Raw genomic sequence first — 17,503 nt, forward strand, 5'->3', positions numbered from 1 at the left:
AAAACAAAACAGACTGCATTCAACAAGGAAGTATCATCACATGATCATCCAGGGCACCAATGTATAGATACAGTAGGCTTTATAAAAAAGGGGAAACAAGAAGACTACCCACGTTTCTCCCACCTTCCTCTTCCAGACGGCGCTAGTAGATTTCTTTTCTAATGGTTTACTACTTACCAAAAAGCCCAGCTGAGCATAGACCAGCAGGAGCCCCAGCACTGCCCCAGATGCAGCGCACAGGTCGGTCCCACACATACTCAGCGTCTTCCCAAACACTGACCACTCTCTGATGAAGCGCAGCTGTTGTGCAGCCTGGAGGAAACACAATGGGATTAATGGGAAACATTCTCCACTTTGCTAAGCACTAGAGGATTGGACGGAATTCGCGATAGCGGCACCATAGCAATCACTTACTGTGCATGTCTGTTTTTTTTGTTTTTTTTTAACTCTCCTTCCGCTGTTCTGGATATAAAGGCAACAGACATAGTACCCAAAGCCTTCACACAGACAGTTGCTGGAAGAAACCCAGGGGACCGGGAGGTATTTATATTTGTTCTATCGATTTATTTGTGCTTTTTTGAATTTATTTTGTTTTTCTACCTTTCTTTTTTTTCTCTGCAGCAACAGATCACTGGGATCAGTCATTGGTGTCTATGGCAACACTAATGCAGAAATCAGGATTTTGGTACTTACCGATAAATCCCTTTCTCCGATTCCACAGGGGCCACTGGAGCGTAGTTACAATGGGGAAATAGTAGGTAGTAATTGGGAGCTGGCACTTTAAAATTCTAACACTGTGGCTAGCTCCTCCCCTACTATCTCCCCTCCAAGCCAGTCTACGTAAAACTGTGCCCGAGGAGAGCTGGAATAAACAAACCGTAAGGTAGAGGAGGTTAATGAAGCCCTGTAAACCAGGATAACACAAACCAAACCTGGAACAGAACCTAACAAACAACCGGCTAGCCCAAACTCAACAAGCAGTCATATGGTGATCTGCAAACCGTTAAGCAAAATACAAGGAGGAACAGCGCTGGGCGGGCGTCCAGTGGCCCCTGTGGAATCGGAGAAAGGGATTTATCGGTAAGTACCAAAATCCTGATTTCTCCTTCATCCACTAGGGGCCACTGGAGCGTAGTTACAATGGGGACGTCCCAGAGCTCCCAAAACGGGTGGGAGAGTGCTGAGAGTCCTGTAAAATCGCTCGGCCAAACTGTGATGCAGAGGCCGCAAAAGTGTCAAACTTGTAGAATTTGACAAAACGAATGTCGGTCCGACCAAGTAGCCGCACGACATAAGACATGGAGACCCTACGTGCAGCTGCCCACGAAGGTCCCACAACGCGCGTAAAGTGCGCTGAAATGGAAAACGGAGGCTCCCGAGCAACCGCCAAGAAGACTGTCTGATGGTCAGATGTATCCAACAGCCCAGCATATGCTGGGACCCCGGCTATTTAGTACGGGAGCATCGTACAGAACAAAGAAGAAAAACACTTCGTCGAATAGCCTAAGACCTCTGTAGAGAGAGTCGGCGAGCCCTGACAACAGTCAAAGAGGACTGAAAAACACTAGTGTCAGATTTACATGAAAAACGAACATCCCCTTTGGAAAAAACGACCGCTGAGGCCGAAGCTCAGCCTGGGGAGTTGCCAATAGAGTACTCCCTGAAAGAGAGCCCGAACTTACGGCCGCCAGGCAAATCTCTTTTGGAAGAAAACCGAAAAAGGCAGAGACCTAAAATTCAGGTCAATGTGGTTTGAAGCGCATTGGAGCAAAACCTCCCAGAGAAACCCAAGATGACGGCTGAATGGTAATTGAAGGAAGGGGAAAACTCTTTTATCCTTATTATGTCCGATAAAGTTTTCCAAAAGTGGCAGAAGCGAAAAGAGGTAACAGACTTCTGAAATCGGGGCCCAGTAGGCCTAACCGAACTAGGGAACTCCTCCCTTCTGAGGTCTCGAGAACAGTCACACGGTTAAACAAGACCCGTGTAAGATTGAACAAAGAAAAAGGACCCTGTTGAAGTAGACAGTTCAGTCGAGGTAGGAGCCAAGGCTCCTCTACTGACAACAGGTGTAGCTGTATCTTCAAGTCCTGCGTGGCCCAACCGGAGCCACCGAGAGGACTAGCACGCATATTCCCCTCCTGTGTTACCGAAAGTGAGGTAGAAATAGTAAAGGAGGCAGGATAGAATAACCAGAAAACTCCCAGGAGCCCTGAGGGCATTCTCGGCTACTGCCACCAGAGCTCACGTCCGAGAGTAGGAAAGGGTTAAAGAGTCAGTCAGAACACCCTGAGGTCGATCCGAAATCTCCGCCAACAGCGGACCAGCTGACAAAACTCCGGGAAATGTCCCCTCACCCGGGAGTCTGACCTGGCGGCTTGACCCGGAAAGAAGATTGTTGTCCTCCGCTCAGAGGGGAGTGTAGGCGACCACTCGTTGCGTCGCAACCTGACTTAAGAAATAGAGTACCTGGTGCCGAGGAAAGAAAAATCCTCTGACAGACCGTGTTGAGAAAAGCCTACGAGGAGCATAAATTGGATCCGTGTCGAACCAGAAGCTCCTGGATCTTCCGGAAATTCAGAAGCCACCTAATGTACAGAGTGGGATTGTAGCAGTAGATTGTCCCATTAGGGAACCAACGTCACTTCCTGCCCTTGAAAAAGAGTTATTCTGTGATCTTCCTGAACCCTGTGGGAGCGGAAGAGAGACTGAATGGAAATGACTGACAGTGAAAATGAGTATCCTGCAATGGGAATCTGAGAAAAGCCCGATGAGGAAAACCCCAACGGAAATGAGTAAACAGGCATCCCTGAAGACAAGGGACGTGTAAAACCCCCTTCTTCTTTTTTTTTTTTTTTTTTTTTAACTAGCAGTCACAGACTGAAAGGATTCTAAAGGACAAAATAGGCCTGGCCGAGCCAACTGGCTTCGGAACGAAAAGAAAACAAAAGCCTGAGAACTGTCCCGATTCAAATGATATGTGAAAAACAGGGATCAACACCCTTTGCGGTTAGAAGCATATGGAGCACCGCCTGCATTATGTATCCTTGTAAATCGGCCGACCCATGCCGAAGGACTCCTGAGACGGCTGTACTCCCAAATCTAGTCTGTAATCGCCTAAGCCTTCTCAGATCTCCCCGTAGGACCACCGACCTGCGCCTACCCTGGGCCCCTCCAGGTGGTAGGAAGGTCTAACCTGTAGTGGGTGTATAGGATGACCTAAAATCAGAATGGACCGAGGATCCTGAGCCTCTGCTTCAGCCTGTTACCCTGAGATTCCCTGGCGACAGAGATATCGCCCGTGTGGAATCGGAAGCCTGGAAGGGCACGGAAAGATCTAAAGGAAAGTCCAGGGAAGGTCCGTCTTGGAGCTGAGGCAGTAGTAGGAGAAAGAAAAGTGGACTTACCTCCAATGGTTCAAGAAATCCTGCAAAAAGTTCCTTCCCCTGAACCATCTGCCCCGTAGGATTTCATGTTCACCTGTCACTGTCGCAGCCCCAGAGGTCGTCGGGTTAAGACAGCCCAAGCGAGAATGCAGGTTCCGAGTCTGCAGACGTGGAGACCTCAAAAGAATATAAAAGCAGAACCCTGATTCTGATCTGTCCCAAAGTATCAATTGATCCTGATGCGAAATATCCTGTAACCTAGAGGACAATTGTTCCACAACCTACCTGCTCCGGACAAGGTAGAACCCCGCTGCCGTATATGTGTCTTCGATAGATACCTGAGCAATGTTGCCTCAGGAAAATGGCAGCTTGTTGGACCGGTGATACATTGAGGGGTATACCTGGAGAGGTTCTGATGCCATTTCCTTCCGTCTGCGGGGAAAGGATAGGAAAACCAACATAGTTTGATACCTGAAATTTTGCATTCGGGTGTCTGTAAGCCTCCTACCGGAGCCTGCGCAGCCCCTCCGAAACTGGACCATTTCGTCATCGGCGTCGTGATGGACCTGACGTGTCCGCCTCCCTTACCTGCAGAATTAGACGAACTGCTGTATAATGCACCTGGATATTCTGAGACACAGGTTCAGACTGCACCGAAACCAGACATCCTCCGTATCCTGGACATCTCTCGCCTTCTCCCAGAGAGGCCTTTCCACCGCTGAGTCGTGTAACATGGAAGGCTATCAAGGTTCATTTAGAAACCTGGAGAGGGGAAATGACGTACAAGGTCTCTGGTTAACAGCGACATTACCTGCATAATCTGAGCTGTTCAAACAGGAGTGTCCTGCAGGTGCGTGGAGGGCTAAGCAGATGGCTTCACCACATACTTTCTTTGACTGTCCCCGGTGAGACAAACGAAAGGAGAAAAGGTGGGTTAAATAAACAGAGCACTATGTAAGGTCTGCACTATAATGTGTAGTGACCGACACGATGCAAATAAACTGTCTGGAGCAGCGGAGACCTGAACCAGTAGCGCTGCGCTGTGGGACAGGAGTCTTAGCCACTAGGAGCTCTTTTTGTTGGGATTCAAACCCTGGTCCCCCTGTTCATATACCCGCTACTAGCGTACCGAGTCGCAGCGCTATTTGTCTGATGCCTTAAAGTATCTGTGGAGGTACTTGGACCCAGGCCTCTGTGGATGGGTGTTTAGGGGATTAGTGTGCTGAGCCACACTGTCTGATATATACACATTCCCCAAATTACCAATATCATTTGTACCCAGTGACACCCAGGAATAATAAAGGGAAGGCTGTAGTGTACCGCTAATTAAGGTGCACCAGATGTTTTCGGTATTTTGTTATTATAAAACATTGCGGAAGTGTTCTGCCCCCTATATATGGTATTGCCTGCATATATATACACATATATATATGTATATATATCTATATACACACACACACTCACACAGTGAATGTGAAATACTGTAAATAAATATTGCATACTAGATTTCAGTCATTAATGAACTGAGCCCCAGCTCCTGTTATAGAGCAGGCTCCCTGATCTACAGCCTTTATAATATGCCTGGCAAAGGACTCCTCTGCAGGGAGGAATGTAGCCCACAGAGAAAACTAAAATCCCCCTAAGACAGGCTATGTTGCCTGACCCTGAGCGCTGGGAACCGCCGCCGGGAGCCCGCTGAGCAAAGCGGGAATGAGCTTCACCCCCACCGTTACCTGTAAAATAACTGCCTTGCAGCGGCCCGGGGAGCGGGGGACCTGTAAGCGCTGTTGTAACAGCCCGGAGAGCGGCGGTGTTGAAGCGGCCGGGGATTGACCTGTATGCGCTGCTACAGCGGCCGGGGAACGGAGGTGCTGTAGCGGCCGGGGGGCGGAGAGCGCTGAGCCCGCCGTACAGAGCGGGAGTTAGCTCCGCCCCTTCGCTTCGGCGCCCAATTTGAAAATGAAACCCACTGCAGTGTAAGTAAGCGGGAAGCGCCCTGTATCTCCCCGGCCGCCTGTATGCTGCGGCCGGGGAGCGGGGAGCGCCTAGCCCGCTGCACGGAGCGGGAGTTAGCTCCGCCCCCTCCCTTCAAATTTTCAACATGCTGTTGTAAAAAAAATAAGCGGGACAAAGAAAAATATTTTGATCTTGTAGATACCAGTTACTGTGGAACTACAAGTCTCACAATAACCCGCCAGCCATAAGTTCTCTAGCAGCTGTGAAGACACTTGCTAAATCTGTGACAGGACTGTATCACCCGGCTGCCTGTATGCTGCAGCCGGGGAGCGGAGAGCGCTGAGCCCGCTTACAGAGCGAGCTGAAGCTTCCCTAATGTGTAAAACATACAAAATGCGCCATTGATACCCTCCAGCCTGTCTATGACTGGGGAGTATAGGGGTCACTAAAACTGACAGTATAAATATAAATCAGTCTGGAGGAGGGGGGAGATTGTACTCACCGCTTTCCCGTAGTTCCGTCAGGCGTTGTACACTGCTCGACAGAACGGCCCCGACACGCGCCGCTCGCAGCGGTGTCCGGCCCCTTTTTAGACTTACCGCTGCCATGCTGCCGGAATCTTCTGCTGGTGGAGCGGCCCCGACACGCGCCGCACGCAGCGGTGTCCGCCAACTCGGGAGAGCTCAGTGTCTCCCTCAGCCGGGGCCCATCCCGAGCCGCACGCAGCTGCGATGGGACCCCGCCGGCAGCTCCCGCGGTGCAGACTGGCAGTGGCAGAGCTGCCAGTCTGTGCGTGTGTGAAAGAAAAATAAAATAAATAAAAAGGAAAAAATTCTTCAGCTAAACCCAAGTGAACCAGCTCACCTCGGGCACTAAACTAAGACTGGCTTGGAGGGGAGATAGTAGGGGAGGAGCTAGCCACAGTGTGAGAATTTTAAAGTGCCAGCTCCCAATTACTACCTACTATTTCCCCATTGTAACTACGCTCCAGTGGCCCCTAGTGGATGAAGAAGAAATGCTGTTTTTGGCACTGGGAGCGTAGGATTCTATGGGACGGATGTATTAAGCCTGAAGAAGTGATAATGCAGTCATAAGTGCAAGGTGATAACGCACCAGCCAATGAGCTTTTAACTGTTGATTTACATATTGGAGCTGATTGGCTGTTGCGTTATCACCTTGCACTTATCACTGATTTATCACTTCTCCAGGCTAAATACATCTGCCCCTATGTGTAGATACATATAACGTAGTTCTGCTCCGCCACCTGAGGTGATGAGGGAATTCAGCGAAACGGAAGGCGCATGACATGCTGCATAGTAATGATTAATCTCATTATTATGCTCATTATTATGCATGCATAGTAATACCGTGACTCCTCCCCTATTCCAAACCCCCTAACAGGCATAGATGAAGAGTGGAAATATGGAGGAAAGAGTAGAAATACTGCTCACTGGGGCAGATTTATTAAGCCTGGAGAAGTGATAAAGAAGTGATAAGTGTAAGATGATAATGCAACAGCCAATCAGCTCCTAACTGTCATTTTTCAAATCCGTAATGATTGGCTGGTGCGTTATCACCTTGTGCTTATCACTGGTTTATCCCGTCTCCAGGCTTAATACATCTACCTCACTGTTCCTGTATTTAACTTGATAAATAAACCCAATAGTGTTTTCATTGCATAGTAATAGTATGGCTTTAGAGATTGGGTGCCCCAGAATTAAGCAAATCCCAGCATGGGAAGAGGAGGCCATCAATGAAAGCTGGTTCTGGCGATTATGGAATAGTTTTCCCAGACAGGTGCACGCTTCTTCTACCATTTATATGCAATAAACAATCGAGAAGAAGTATATAAAAAATAGAAGTTAGGACGGAGCAGGGATTGGGTATGGAGGGCTGGTAAACTCTAATCCCAGCTTGCTTACCTTGACAGTAAGGAGGAAGAGTAAGGATGCAGAGAGACCGTGGAAGGCGTTCCCCAAAAAGGCCACGTGGTGCAGGTTAATAAAGGCGGCTTTGTCATTCACATAGGTGTTCCAAAGCCAGTCAGCAAGGCTGCCTCGGCTGAGGTAGACCACCACGGTGCAGACTGTCAGCACCGTCAGCAACCACTGGACGTAGTTCCAGAAGTGGGTGAAGTACAGTCGCCCCTCCTTCCTTATGGCCAGGCACTCCGACAGCACAAAATACACAACAAACATCATCAGAAAGACCTGGAAATGGGACACAACAGAGCAAACGTATCAGATACTCCGGTAAAACAAAGATGGCAGTGCGGACACGTATGTCTGGTGCACAGGTGGAGGTGCAGTAGCCTATATCAACACCGTCCCGAGTTTTTTTGTTTGTTTTTAAACTGTGTTAGCTATGGAGATTAATTAACTCATTACTAATTAAGGTATTGTGTTTAAAGTTGCAGTATAGTGACATATACCAGCCCACAGGGAGTCTACACGCCCAGCACAAGACTCACCATCATGATGAGGAGAAGCTGGTTACCGCTGTTCAGGCGTAGCAAGGGAAAGGCCCTGATCTCTGCAGATGGGAGCGTTCTACCGGCCAGGGGGAATTCCAGGAGCAGCGTAACGGAGGAGTACAGGTCAACACCGGGGCTGTACAGCGAGAACTCTACAAACAGCGCCCTCGTCCTGCAGGGGCAAAGGCAGGCCGATTACCGGTGCACAGAATATAACTATTAGGAAATACTTACACTTGGTCAGATCTAAATATATGGATTTGGCAACAAAGGCAACGGAAAACAGAGATGATGAAGACGACTTACAGGGTGTCGATCCAATGATCTTGTTGAAGGTTTCTCAAGATGACCTCATTCTCCTCCAGACTGGCACCCAGCTGCTGAACATACCCGGAGCTGTCATAGAAGGACAGAGAACCCCAGTACCAGGCCCTACAAACAAACCATGGACAGGACTTCAGTGAACAGTGGTAGGCTGAGAACTTATGGCCGGGCTGCTGTAAGATGCTCAGAAACTGTTAATAGCATTTAAATAAGGTGCGGACATCCCAAATTCCATAGGTGACAGATTCACATAGTGCTGCCTACCTTGTACTATTGGGAGGGCAATGCAACCATGCCTGGGAAGAGGAGGCGGGGCTATTTATCCAACCAATGCCATAGTCCGCATCATCAAAGACCACAGATTCCTCCGCACAGGTTCCCCGGATGGTGAGTGAGGGGGCGCTGCACGCTGCTGAGAGAGACATCACAGGTAAAGCACGGCGATTATCAGTAATGTGGAAACAGATATTTGGCGTCAGAATAAAGATCAGTACAGATCTACACACAGGGGTATATTTACTAAAGTGCTGGTTTACAGAGGTGGAGACGTTTCCCATAGCAACCAGAGTCTAGCGATTATCTTCTAGAAGGTGCTAGAGAAATAAGTAGAATCTAATTGGTTGCTATGGGCAACATCTCCACATCTGTAAACCCACACTTTAGTAAATATACCCCACAGTATTTTTTTTTTTTTTTTAAATCTTCTGAAAGAAAAATATAATTTTTAATGAAAACTCTATCTTCATAATAGGTTTAACTTTACACATCAAGTCAAACTGAAATCAAAATGGTTGAATCAATAATCTGTCACTACCAAACAGGAAGACGATAAACAACCATCCAATTAAATTCCTATGTACTTTTTTTTTCTTTTCAATTTTTAAATCGTAAATGAAACCTACCCAAGTGATGGCATACAGGCATAGGCGTGCGCACAGGGGGTGCCTGGTGCGTCCAGGCACCCCCTAATGTCCGGCACCCCCCGCACGTCAAGCCTGCTGCGATCCGATCATCGCTACAGGTCAAATACCCCAAATAAGGACAAATAAGCTAAAACAACACATATCATCTAAAGCAGCATACTGTACATCATGAAGCATTCATTGTCTAGGGCATATTAAGCAATCCGCACCTTTCTTTTCCCGCACCTGGCGTAAACGAGCCGTCCCTAGCAAGTTGCTGTAGCTACCATGCTGGTTGTTATTTAAATATGGCAGCAAAACTTCTGATGTCCAGGCCCAAAAGTCCTCCGACCTGTAAAAAACATAATAGGTACTGTATACCTGTGATCCATACATTACTTGTACATAGAAGCGGCAGCTATTTTGTGAGCTTATTCAATAATGAGGAAAATGTAATGATGTAAAAAGTCCATCTACTAATGGGAAGGTAGCCATTTTGTGAACCTCGTGGCTCTGCAATATTGCCAATTCATGATGACAGGCCTGATACTCATTTTGTTTTGCCTTACTGGTGTGTTCACTCGAACCAAGGAATAGGTGTGTAATAGAAAGCCTTAATTAAGGTAGATTAATTATGTCTGGACGGTACCTCCTGATGTGCAGGAATCTCTGTCCTCCCAGCTCTTGCCTGACTGAGCGCTGCAGCAGGTAGGCACTGGAGTTGACGGATGGGTCGCCATAGTTTGTCAGGAGAACTACCAGAAAGAAGAGCATGTACACCACAAGGTTCTGTAGGGATACACGCAAAGACCACACGTGAATCAGACCACAGGTACCCAGACTGAAACAGCCATGTCAGCAGCTCAGAATTTGCACTGCTTGATATAGGAAGCAATGCAGAAAGCAGGACCAGCGGCTACTCACCTTCAGCATCCTGTGCAGCAGCTTGACCTTGCGTGCCTCCTCTCTGGCCTGGAACAAAGCAAATCCCTGTGGGGGTCGTACTTTGGTGATCCTCTCAGAGACCTGTTCCACCAGTGGGCATTCCACAAGAGTGTCCTCTTCCTCTGGGTGCAAACGCTTCACCACCAAAGCAAAGTACACGGCTTCTGCCAGGACCTGGACACAGAACACGCAAAAGCCCTGTGAGAAGTGAACTTAGGGGAACCAGCCTAGCTCCAGCAGGTGATACCTGTTCTCCAGAAATGGACGTATTCTGCTAGTTACATACTTAGGGGCCGATGTATCAAACCTGCTGAAGAGGACAAGTGCAAGTGTTGCTTATAGCAACCAATCAGATTTGCGCCATTGTTATACAGAACATACTAGAGTCTGATTAGTTGCTATGGGCAACACCTTCGCTTGCCCTCTTTAGCAGGTTTGCTAAATCTCTCCCTAGAAAAGGAGAAAATGGAAATGCACACTATAGTACCAAGCAGTGCTAACCAGAATAATTATAACAACAAACACTTCACTATAACAGAGCAAAATTGAAATGCTATTTGCCAAAAATATGGATCCACCAACCACGACCAGGTGACCTCATCTGCTGGGTCCCTAATGCTACGGTTCAAGCCTGGGGCGCAGGACTCCCCAGGTCAGCACAGGTCAACCCGCCCCAAGGTATCACAATATAGAGAGTTTAAAGGTTACATAAGAAAGAAGTAGAAGCTATGTGTTGCCAGAGTTACATTAGTGAGAAGTAATCATTAGAATTACATACATAGCTAATTCTAGGAGCTGAAATGGGCAACGTTTTATATATATATATATATATATAAAAATAGAGAGAGAGAGAGAGAGAGAGAGAGAGCTATGAATAGGATCGGCACTCCCACTAACATAAGAAATGAGCACTGGTGCTCGCTCAAAACAACTGCTCACACACACAAAAAGGAGGAAGCAGTGTACACCTTGACAAAGGGGCATGTGAGCCCCGAAACGTCGGATCACGAGATGTGTTGTTGAAATACACGTTCTACTTGTTTAAGACGCCGAGTGCCGCTTCCTCCTTTTCGTGTGTGTATATATATATATATATATATATATATATATATATAATGGTGAACTTGTACAGGTGTCATAGTATACTGGCATGAACATGAACAAATGCTGCCCCAGATTACCCCCCAGAGACCTGGACACGTCCTGTTAAGCCGTGGTGTGATTATAGTTGAGGTTAAGGTCAGACTGTCTTATTCCACATTACGTATGTGTGGCACGTACAGTACAAGCTGCATAGTGCTAGTACAAATGTATCTATACAGCCACAGGATGTGACCCAACCAGTCTATAGCCACTGAGCAATTGCCCCCTGATAATTGTTGTTTCATGAAACATGGCTCATCAAACTTAAAATGCATTACAAATAGAGAATCCAGAATCCCATTCTTAATTTGACTGGATGTGCTTTTTTTCCCCTTCTATTAAATATTGTTATTCCAAATGAACACAGAGAACTGAAGTTATTGTTTGCAGTTAACAGGGTGGGACTAAGAGCGCTGAGGGTCTGATTCATGTTTGTAAGTAAAGCAAAAAAAAGCAAGTTCCTCTTTCCAGGACAAACCATGTAGCCATGCCACAGGAGCAAATACATTTATCAGTTTTCTGTGCCGGGTAAATACTGGCTGCTTTTGCATGTAGCCCACATGTTAAGACAGTTTTATGTTTACACTGCAATATAGATTACAGTTTGAACACACCCCACCAAAATCTAACTCTCTCTGCACATGTTACAGCTGCCCCACCTGCAGTGCAGCATGACTTTCTCCCAGTTGTTTGCTTTTTTACTTTACTTACAACCACGAATCAGGCCCTGAAAGTGACGGTGCCGTGTACAATCAGCGGAGAATGCAGGCAACCTATGTACCAGGGATCATGAACCTCACTGTTGCAGAAAGGGTGGAGATGACGCAACACTTCATGGGAAACCGCACAGAGAAGCTGCCATTCCATCACACACCGACTTCAGTCACCTTCAATGGCTCCAGAAGAAAGAAGGAGCAGAGGAAGCTGAATATCCCGGAGATGAGCCACATCAGACCCACGCTGGAGGTGAAGCCCACCCCAATCCATACCGACACCACAAAACAGCAAAGGAGCAGGAAGCAGCTGAGAGCGTGAGCCACCCGGGTGCACCAAGATGGCAGCATCGGTCTGCGTCTCTGGAAGGCGTCGGTGATCACTGTGCGAGCAGAGGAAAAAGACCACAGTGGTAATTGTATACATGGCGTCTGCTGGTTACAGATTCAGTGCTTATGGCCGTGTAGTGTGTGTTTTAGAGGCAAATCCTCCTAATAAGCATCTTTTGACCCAATATTTGTACTGTTACTAGCTCCCACTGACAGCGGTTGGCAGACTATTACGTGTATGAATATCACAGCAACATCTGACACACGTCATTCACTCCTGACACCGTTTGTAATGACTGTGGGGCCGGGAGCCTCTCTATGTAGTTCCGCAATACAACATTTCATACTTACGGGCTGATTTATCAACAAGTTTTAACTGTCCTGCGTTTGAAAAAATTATAGTTTGGAGCCGATTAGCTGGAGTACCATTTATCATACACAACGAGTTCTAAAACTCGTCTATAAACAGTGCCGCGTGTGACGTCAATAGCTGGGGAGGCAGTGGCTAGTAACCCCCCCCCCCCCCCCCCTGAAAAAACAATATTTAAAAAAAAAAAAAAAAGACACGCAGCATGTGGTTCCCCTTTTGTAACAATAATGCAATAATGAGCACCAGGCTGAACCAGCCAGGGGGATAATGCCATAGAAGGGGGGACACTCAGTAGTGCTATGGTATGATAACATTGTTCTTTACAGACGACCTACAGGTTCCCGCAAGCCTGCCCAGACATGCCAGCACTTTGAGAACCACAAGTGCCAGCATGCCTGGACTATAAGGCCCCGCTGGCCCCTGTAGTCAACCTGTACAGAAAATATGAAAATAAAAATAAGAATTTACTTACCGATAATTCTATTTCTCATAGTCCGTAGTGGATGCTGGGACTCCGTAAGGACCATGGGGAACAGCGGCTCCGCAGGAGACTGGGCACAAAAGTATAAGCTTGAACTAGCTGGTGTGCACTGGCTCCTCCCCCTATGACCCTCCTCCAAGCCTCAGTTAGGATACTGTGCCCGGACGACCGTACATAATAAGGAAGGATATTGAATCCCGGGTAAGACTCATACCAGCCACACCAATCACACCGTACAACCTGTGATCTGAACCCAGTTAACAGTATGATAAACGAAGGAGCCTCTGAAAAGATGGCTCACAACAATAATAACCCGAATTTTGTAACAATAACTATATACAAGTATTGCAGACAATCCGCACTTGGGATGGGCGCCCAGCATCCACTACGGACTATGAGAAATAGAATTATCGGTAAGTAAATTCTTATTTTCTCTAACGTCCTAAGTGGATGCTGGGACTCCGTAAGGACCATGGGGATTATACCAAAGCTCCCAAACGGGCGGGAGAGTGCGGATGACTCTGCAGCACCGAATGAGAGAACTCCAGGTCCTCCTCAGCCAGGGTATCAAATTTGTAGAATTTAGCAAACGTGTTTGCCCCTGACCAAGTAGCTGCTCGGCAAAGTTGTAAAGCCGAGACCCCTCGGGCAGCCGCCCAAGATGAGCCCACCTTCCTTGTGGAATGGGCTTTTACAAATTTTGGCTGTGGCAGGCCTGCCACAGAATGCGCAAGCTGAATTGTACTACAAATCCAACGAGCAATCGTCTGCTTAGAAGCAGGAGCACCCAGCTTGTTGGGTGCATACAGGATAAACAGCGAGTCAGATTTCCTGACTCCAGCCGTCCTGGAAATATATATTTTGAGGGCCCTGACTACGTCCAGTAACTTGGAGTCCTCCAAGTCCCTAGTAGCCGCAGGCACCACAATAGGCTGGTTCACGTGAAACGCTGAAACCACCTTTGGGAGAAATTGAGGACGAGTCCTCAATTCTGCCCTATCCGTGTGAAAAATCAGGTAAGGGCTTTTATAAGATAAAGCCGCCAATTCTGAGACACGCCTGGCTGAAGCCAGGGCTAACAGCATTACCACCTTCCATGTGAGATATTTTAATTCCACAGTGGTGAGTGGTTCAAACCAATGTGATTTTAGGAACCCAAAAACCACATTGAGATCCCAAGGTGCCACCGGGGGCACAAAAGGAGGCTGTATATGCAGTACCCCTTTGACAAACGTCTGGACTTCAGGCACTGAAGCCAGTTCTTTTTGGAAGAAAATCGACAGGGCCGAAATTTGAACCTTAATGGACCCTAATATTAGGCCCATAGACAGTCCTGTTTGCAGGAAATGTAGGAAGCGACCCAGTTGAAATTCCTCTGTAGGGGCCTCTTTGGCCTCACACCACGCAACATATTTTCGCCAAATGCGGTGATAATGTTTTGCGGTTACATCCTTCCTGGCCTTTATCAGGGTAGGGATGACTTCTTCTGGAATGCCTTTTTCCTTCAGGATCCGGCGTTCAACCGCCATGCCGTCAAACGCAGCCGCGGTAAGTCTTGGAACAGACAAGGTCCCTGCTGGAGCAGGTCCTTTCTTAGAGGTAGAGGCCACGGGTCCTCCGTGAGCATCTCTTGAAGTTCCGGGTACCAAGTCCTTCTTGGCCAATCCGGAACCACGAGTATAGTTCTTACTCCTCTCCTTTTTATGATTCTCAGTACTTTTGGTATGAGAGGCAGAGGAGGGAACACATACACTGACTGGTACACCCATGGTGTTACCAGAGCGTCCACCGCTATTGCCTGAGGGTCCCTTGACCTGGCGCAATATCTGTCTAGTTTTTTGTTGAGACGGGACGCCATCATGTCCACCTTTGGTTTTTCCCAACGGTTTACCATCTCTTGGAAGACTTCTGGATGAAGTCCCCACTCCCCCGGGTGAAGGTCGTGTCTGCTGAGGAAGTCCGCTTCCCAGTTGTCCACTCCCGGAATGAACACTGCTGACAGTGCTATCACATGATTCTCCGCCCAGCGAAGAATCCTTGCAGCTTCTGCCATCGCCCTCCTGCTTCTCGTGCCGCCCTGTCTGTTTACGTGGGCGACTGACGTGATGTTGTCCGATTGGATCAATACCGCCTGACCCTGAAGCAGAGGTTTTGCTTGACTTAGGGCATTGTAAATGGCCCTTAGTTCCAGAATGTTTATATGAAGAGATGTTTCCATGCTTGACCACAAGCCTTGGAAATTTTGTCCCTGTGTGACTGCTCCCCAGCCTCTCAGGCTGGCATCTGTGGTCACCAGGATCCAATCCTGAATGCCGAATCTGCGGCCCTCTAGTAGATGAGCACTCTGCAGCCACCACAGAAGAGACACCCTTGTCCTTGGCGACAGGGTTATCCGCTGATGCATCTGAAGATGCGATCCGGACCATTTGTCCAGAAGATCCCACTGAAACGTTCTTGCATGGAATCTTCCAAATGGAATCGCTTCGTAAGAAGCAACCATTTTTCCCAGGACCCTCGTGCACTGATGCACTGACACCTGGCCTGGTTTTAGGAGATTCCCGACTAGCTCGGATAACTCCCTGGCCTTCTCCTCTGGGAGAAACACCTTTTTCTGGACTGTGTCCAGAATCATTCCTAGGAACAGGAGACGTGTCGTTGGAATCAGCTGCGATTTTGGAATATTTAGGATCCACCCGTGCTGACGTAACACTAACTGAGATAGTGCTACTCCGACTTCTAACTGTTCCCTGGACCTTGCCCTTATCAGGAGATCGTCCAAGTAAGGGATAATTAAAACGCCTTTTCTTCGAAGAAGAATCATCATTTCGGCCATTACCTTGGTAAAGACCCGAGGTGCCGTGGACAACCCAAACGGCAGCGTCTGAAACTGATAATGACAGTTTTGTACTACAAACCTGAGGTACCCTTGGTGAGAAGGGTAAATTGGGACGTGGAGATAAGCATCTTTGATGTCCAGAGACACCATATAGTCCCCTTCTTCCAGGTTTGCTATCACTGCTCTGAGTGACTCCATCTTGAATTTGAACCTCTTTATGTAAGTGTTCAAGGATTTTAGATTTAAAATTGGTCTCACCGAGCCGTCCGGCTTCGGTACCACAAACAGCGTGGAATAATACCCCTTTCCCTGTTGTAGGAGAGGTACCTTGATTATCACCTGCTGGGAATACAGCTTGTGAATGGCTTCCAAAACTGCCTCCCTGTCGGAGGGAGACTTTGGTAGAGCAGACTTCAGGAACCGGCGAGGGGGAGACGTCTCGAATTCCAGTTTGTACCCCTGTGATACTACCTGCAGAATCCAGGGGTCCACTTGCGAGTGAGCCCACTGCGCGTTGAAATATTTGAGACGGGCCCCCACCGTGTCCGAGTCCGCTTGTAAAGCCCCAGCGTCATGCTGAAGACTTGGCAGAAGCAGAGGAGGGCTTCTGCTCCTGGGAAGAGGCTGCCTGGTGCAGTCTTTTTCCTCTTCCTCTGCCCCGGGGCAGAAATGAGTGGCCTTTTGCCCGCCTGTACTTATGGGAACGAAAGGACTGAGTTTGAAAAGACGGTGTCTTTTTCTGCTGAGAGGTGACCTGGGGTAAAAAGGTGGACTTTCCGGCCGTTGCCGTGGCCACCAGGTCCGATAGACCGGCCCCAAATAACTCCTCTCCTTTAAACGGCAATACTTCCATATGTCGTTTGGAATCCGCATCCCCTGACCACTGTCGCGTCCATAACGCTCTTCTGGCCGAAATGGACATAGCACTCACTCTTGATGCCAGGGTGCAAATATCCCTCTGTGCATCACGCATATATAGTAATGCATCCTTCAAATGCTCTATAGTCAGTAATATACTGTCCCTATCCAGGGTATCAATATTTTCAGTCAGGGAAACCGACCACGCCACTCCAGCACTGCACATCCAGGCTGATGCGATTGCTGGTCGCAGTATAACACCAGTATGTGTGTATATACCCTTCAGGATATTTTCCAGCCTTCTATCCGCTGGTTCTTTGAGGGTGGCCGTATCAGGAGACGGTAACGCTACTTGTTTAGATAAACGTGTGATCGCTTTATCTACTTTAGGGGGTGTTTCCCAACGCGCCCTAACCTCTGGCGGGAAAGGGTATAGTGCCAATAATTTATTAGAAATTAGCACTTTTTTATCGGGGGAAACCCACGCTTTATCACACACCTCATTTAATTCATCTGACTCAGGAAAAGCTACTGGTAGTTTTTTCACTCCCCACATAATACCCTTCTTTGTGGTACTTGTAGTGTCAGAAATGTTCAATGCCTCCTTCATTGCCGTGATCATGTAACGTGTGGCCCTACTGGACATTACGTTTGTCTCCTCACCGTCGACACTGGACTCAGTATCCGTGTCTGGGTCTGTGTCGACCCACTGAGGTAACGGGCGTTTTATCGCCCCTGACGGTGTCTGAGACGCCTGGACAGGCACTAATTGATTTGTCGGCTGTC

General features: G+C 47.9%; 1 protein-coding gene across 4 annotated transcripts in view; it reads right to left on the reverse strand.

Annotated features, from left to right (window-relative positions):
- The window catches only part of PKD1 (polycystin 1, transient receptor potential channel interacting), a 189,039-nt gene that overhangs the window by 18,529 nt on the left and 153,007 nt on the right, over window positions 1-17,503 (reverse strand). For 2 of the 4 annotated variants that reach the window (XM_063934898.1, XM_063934900.1), the window contains 9 exons: window positions 12,017-12,225; window positions 9,966-10,160; window positions 9,691-9,830; window positions 9,272-9,393; window positions 8,404-8,551; window positions 8,122-8,247; window positions 7,813-7,987; window positions 7,265-7,552; window positions 178-312 (listed from right to left, as the gene is read on the reverse strand). In XM_063934898.1, the coding sequence (XP_063790968.1) occupies window positions 178-312; window positions 7,265-7,552; window positions 7,813-7,987; window positions 8,122-8,247; window positions 8,404-8,551; window positions 9,272-9,393; window positions 9,691-9,830; window positions 9,966-10,160; window positions 12,017-12,225 (1,538 nt within the window). Of the gene's footprint in view, window positions 1-177; window positions 313-7,264; window positions 7,553-7,812; window positions 7,988-8,121; window positions 8,248-8,403; window positions 8,552-9,271; window positions 9,394-9,690; window positions 9,831-9,965; window positions 10,161-12,016; window positions 12,226-17,503 lie in introns of those variants that run through there. The other 2 variants (XM_063934899.1, XR_010182127.1) reach the window with 2 other exon arrangements.

Source organism: Pseudophryne corroboree, chromosome 7 (genome assembly GCF_028390025.1).
Source record: "Pseudophryne corroboree isolate aPseCor3 chromosome 7, aPseCor3.hap2, whole genome shotgun sequence".
Classification (NCBI taxonomy): Eukaryota; Metazoa; Chordata; class Amphibia; order Anura; family Myobatrachidae; genus Pseudophryne; species Pseudophryne corroboree.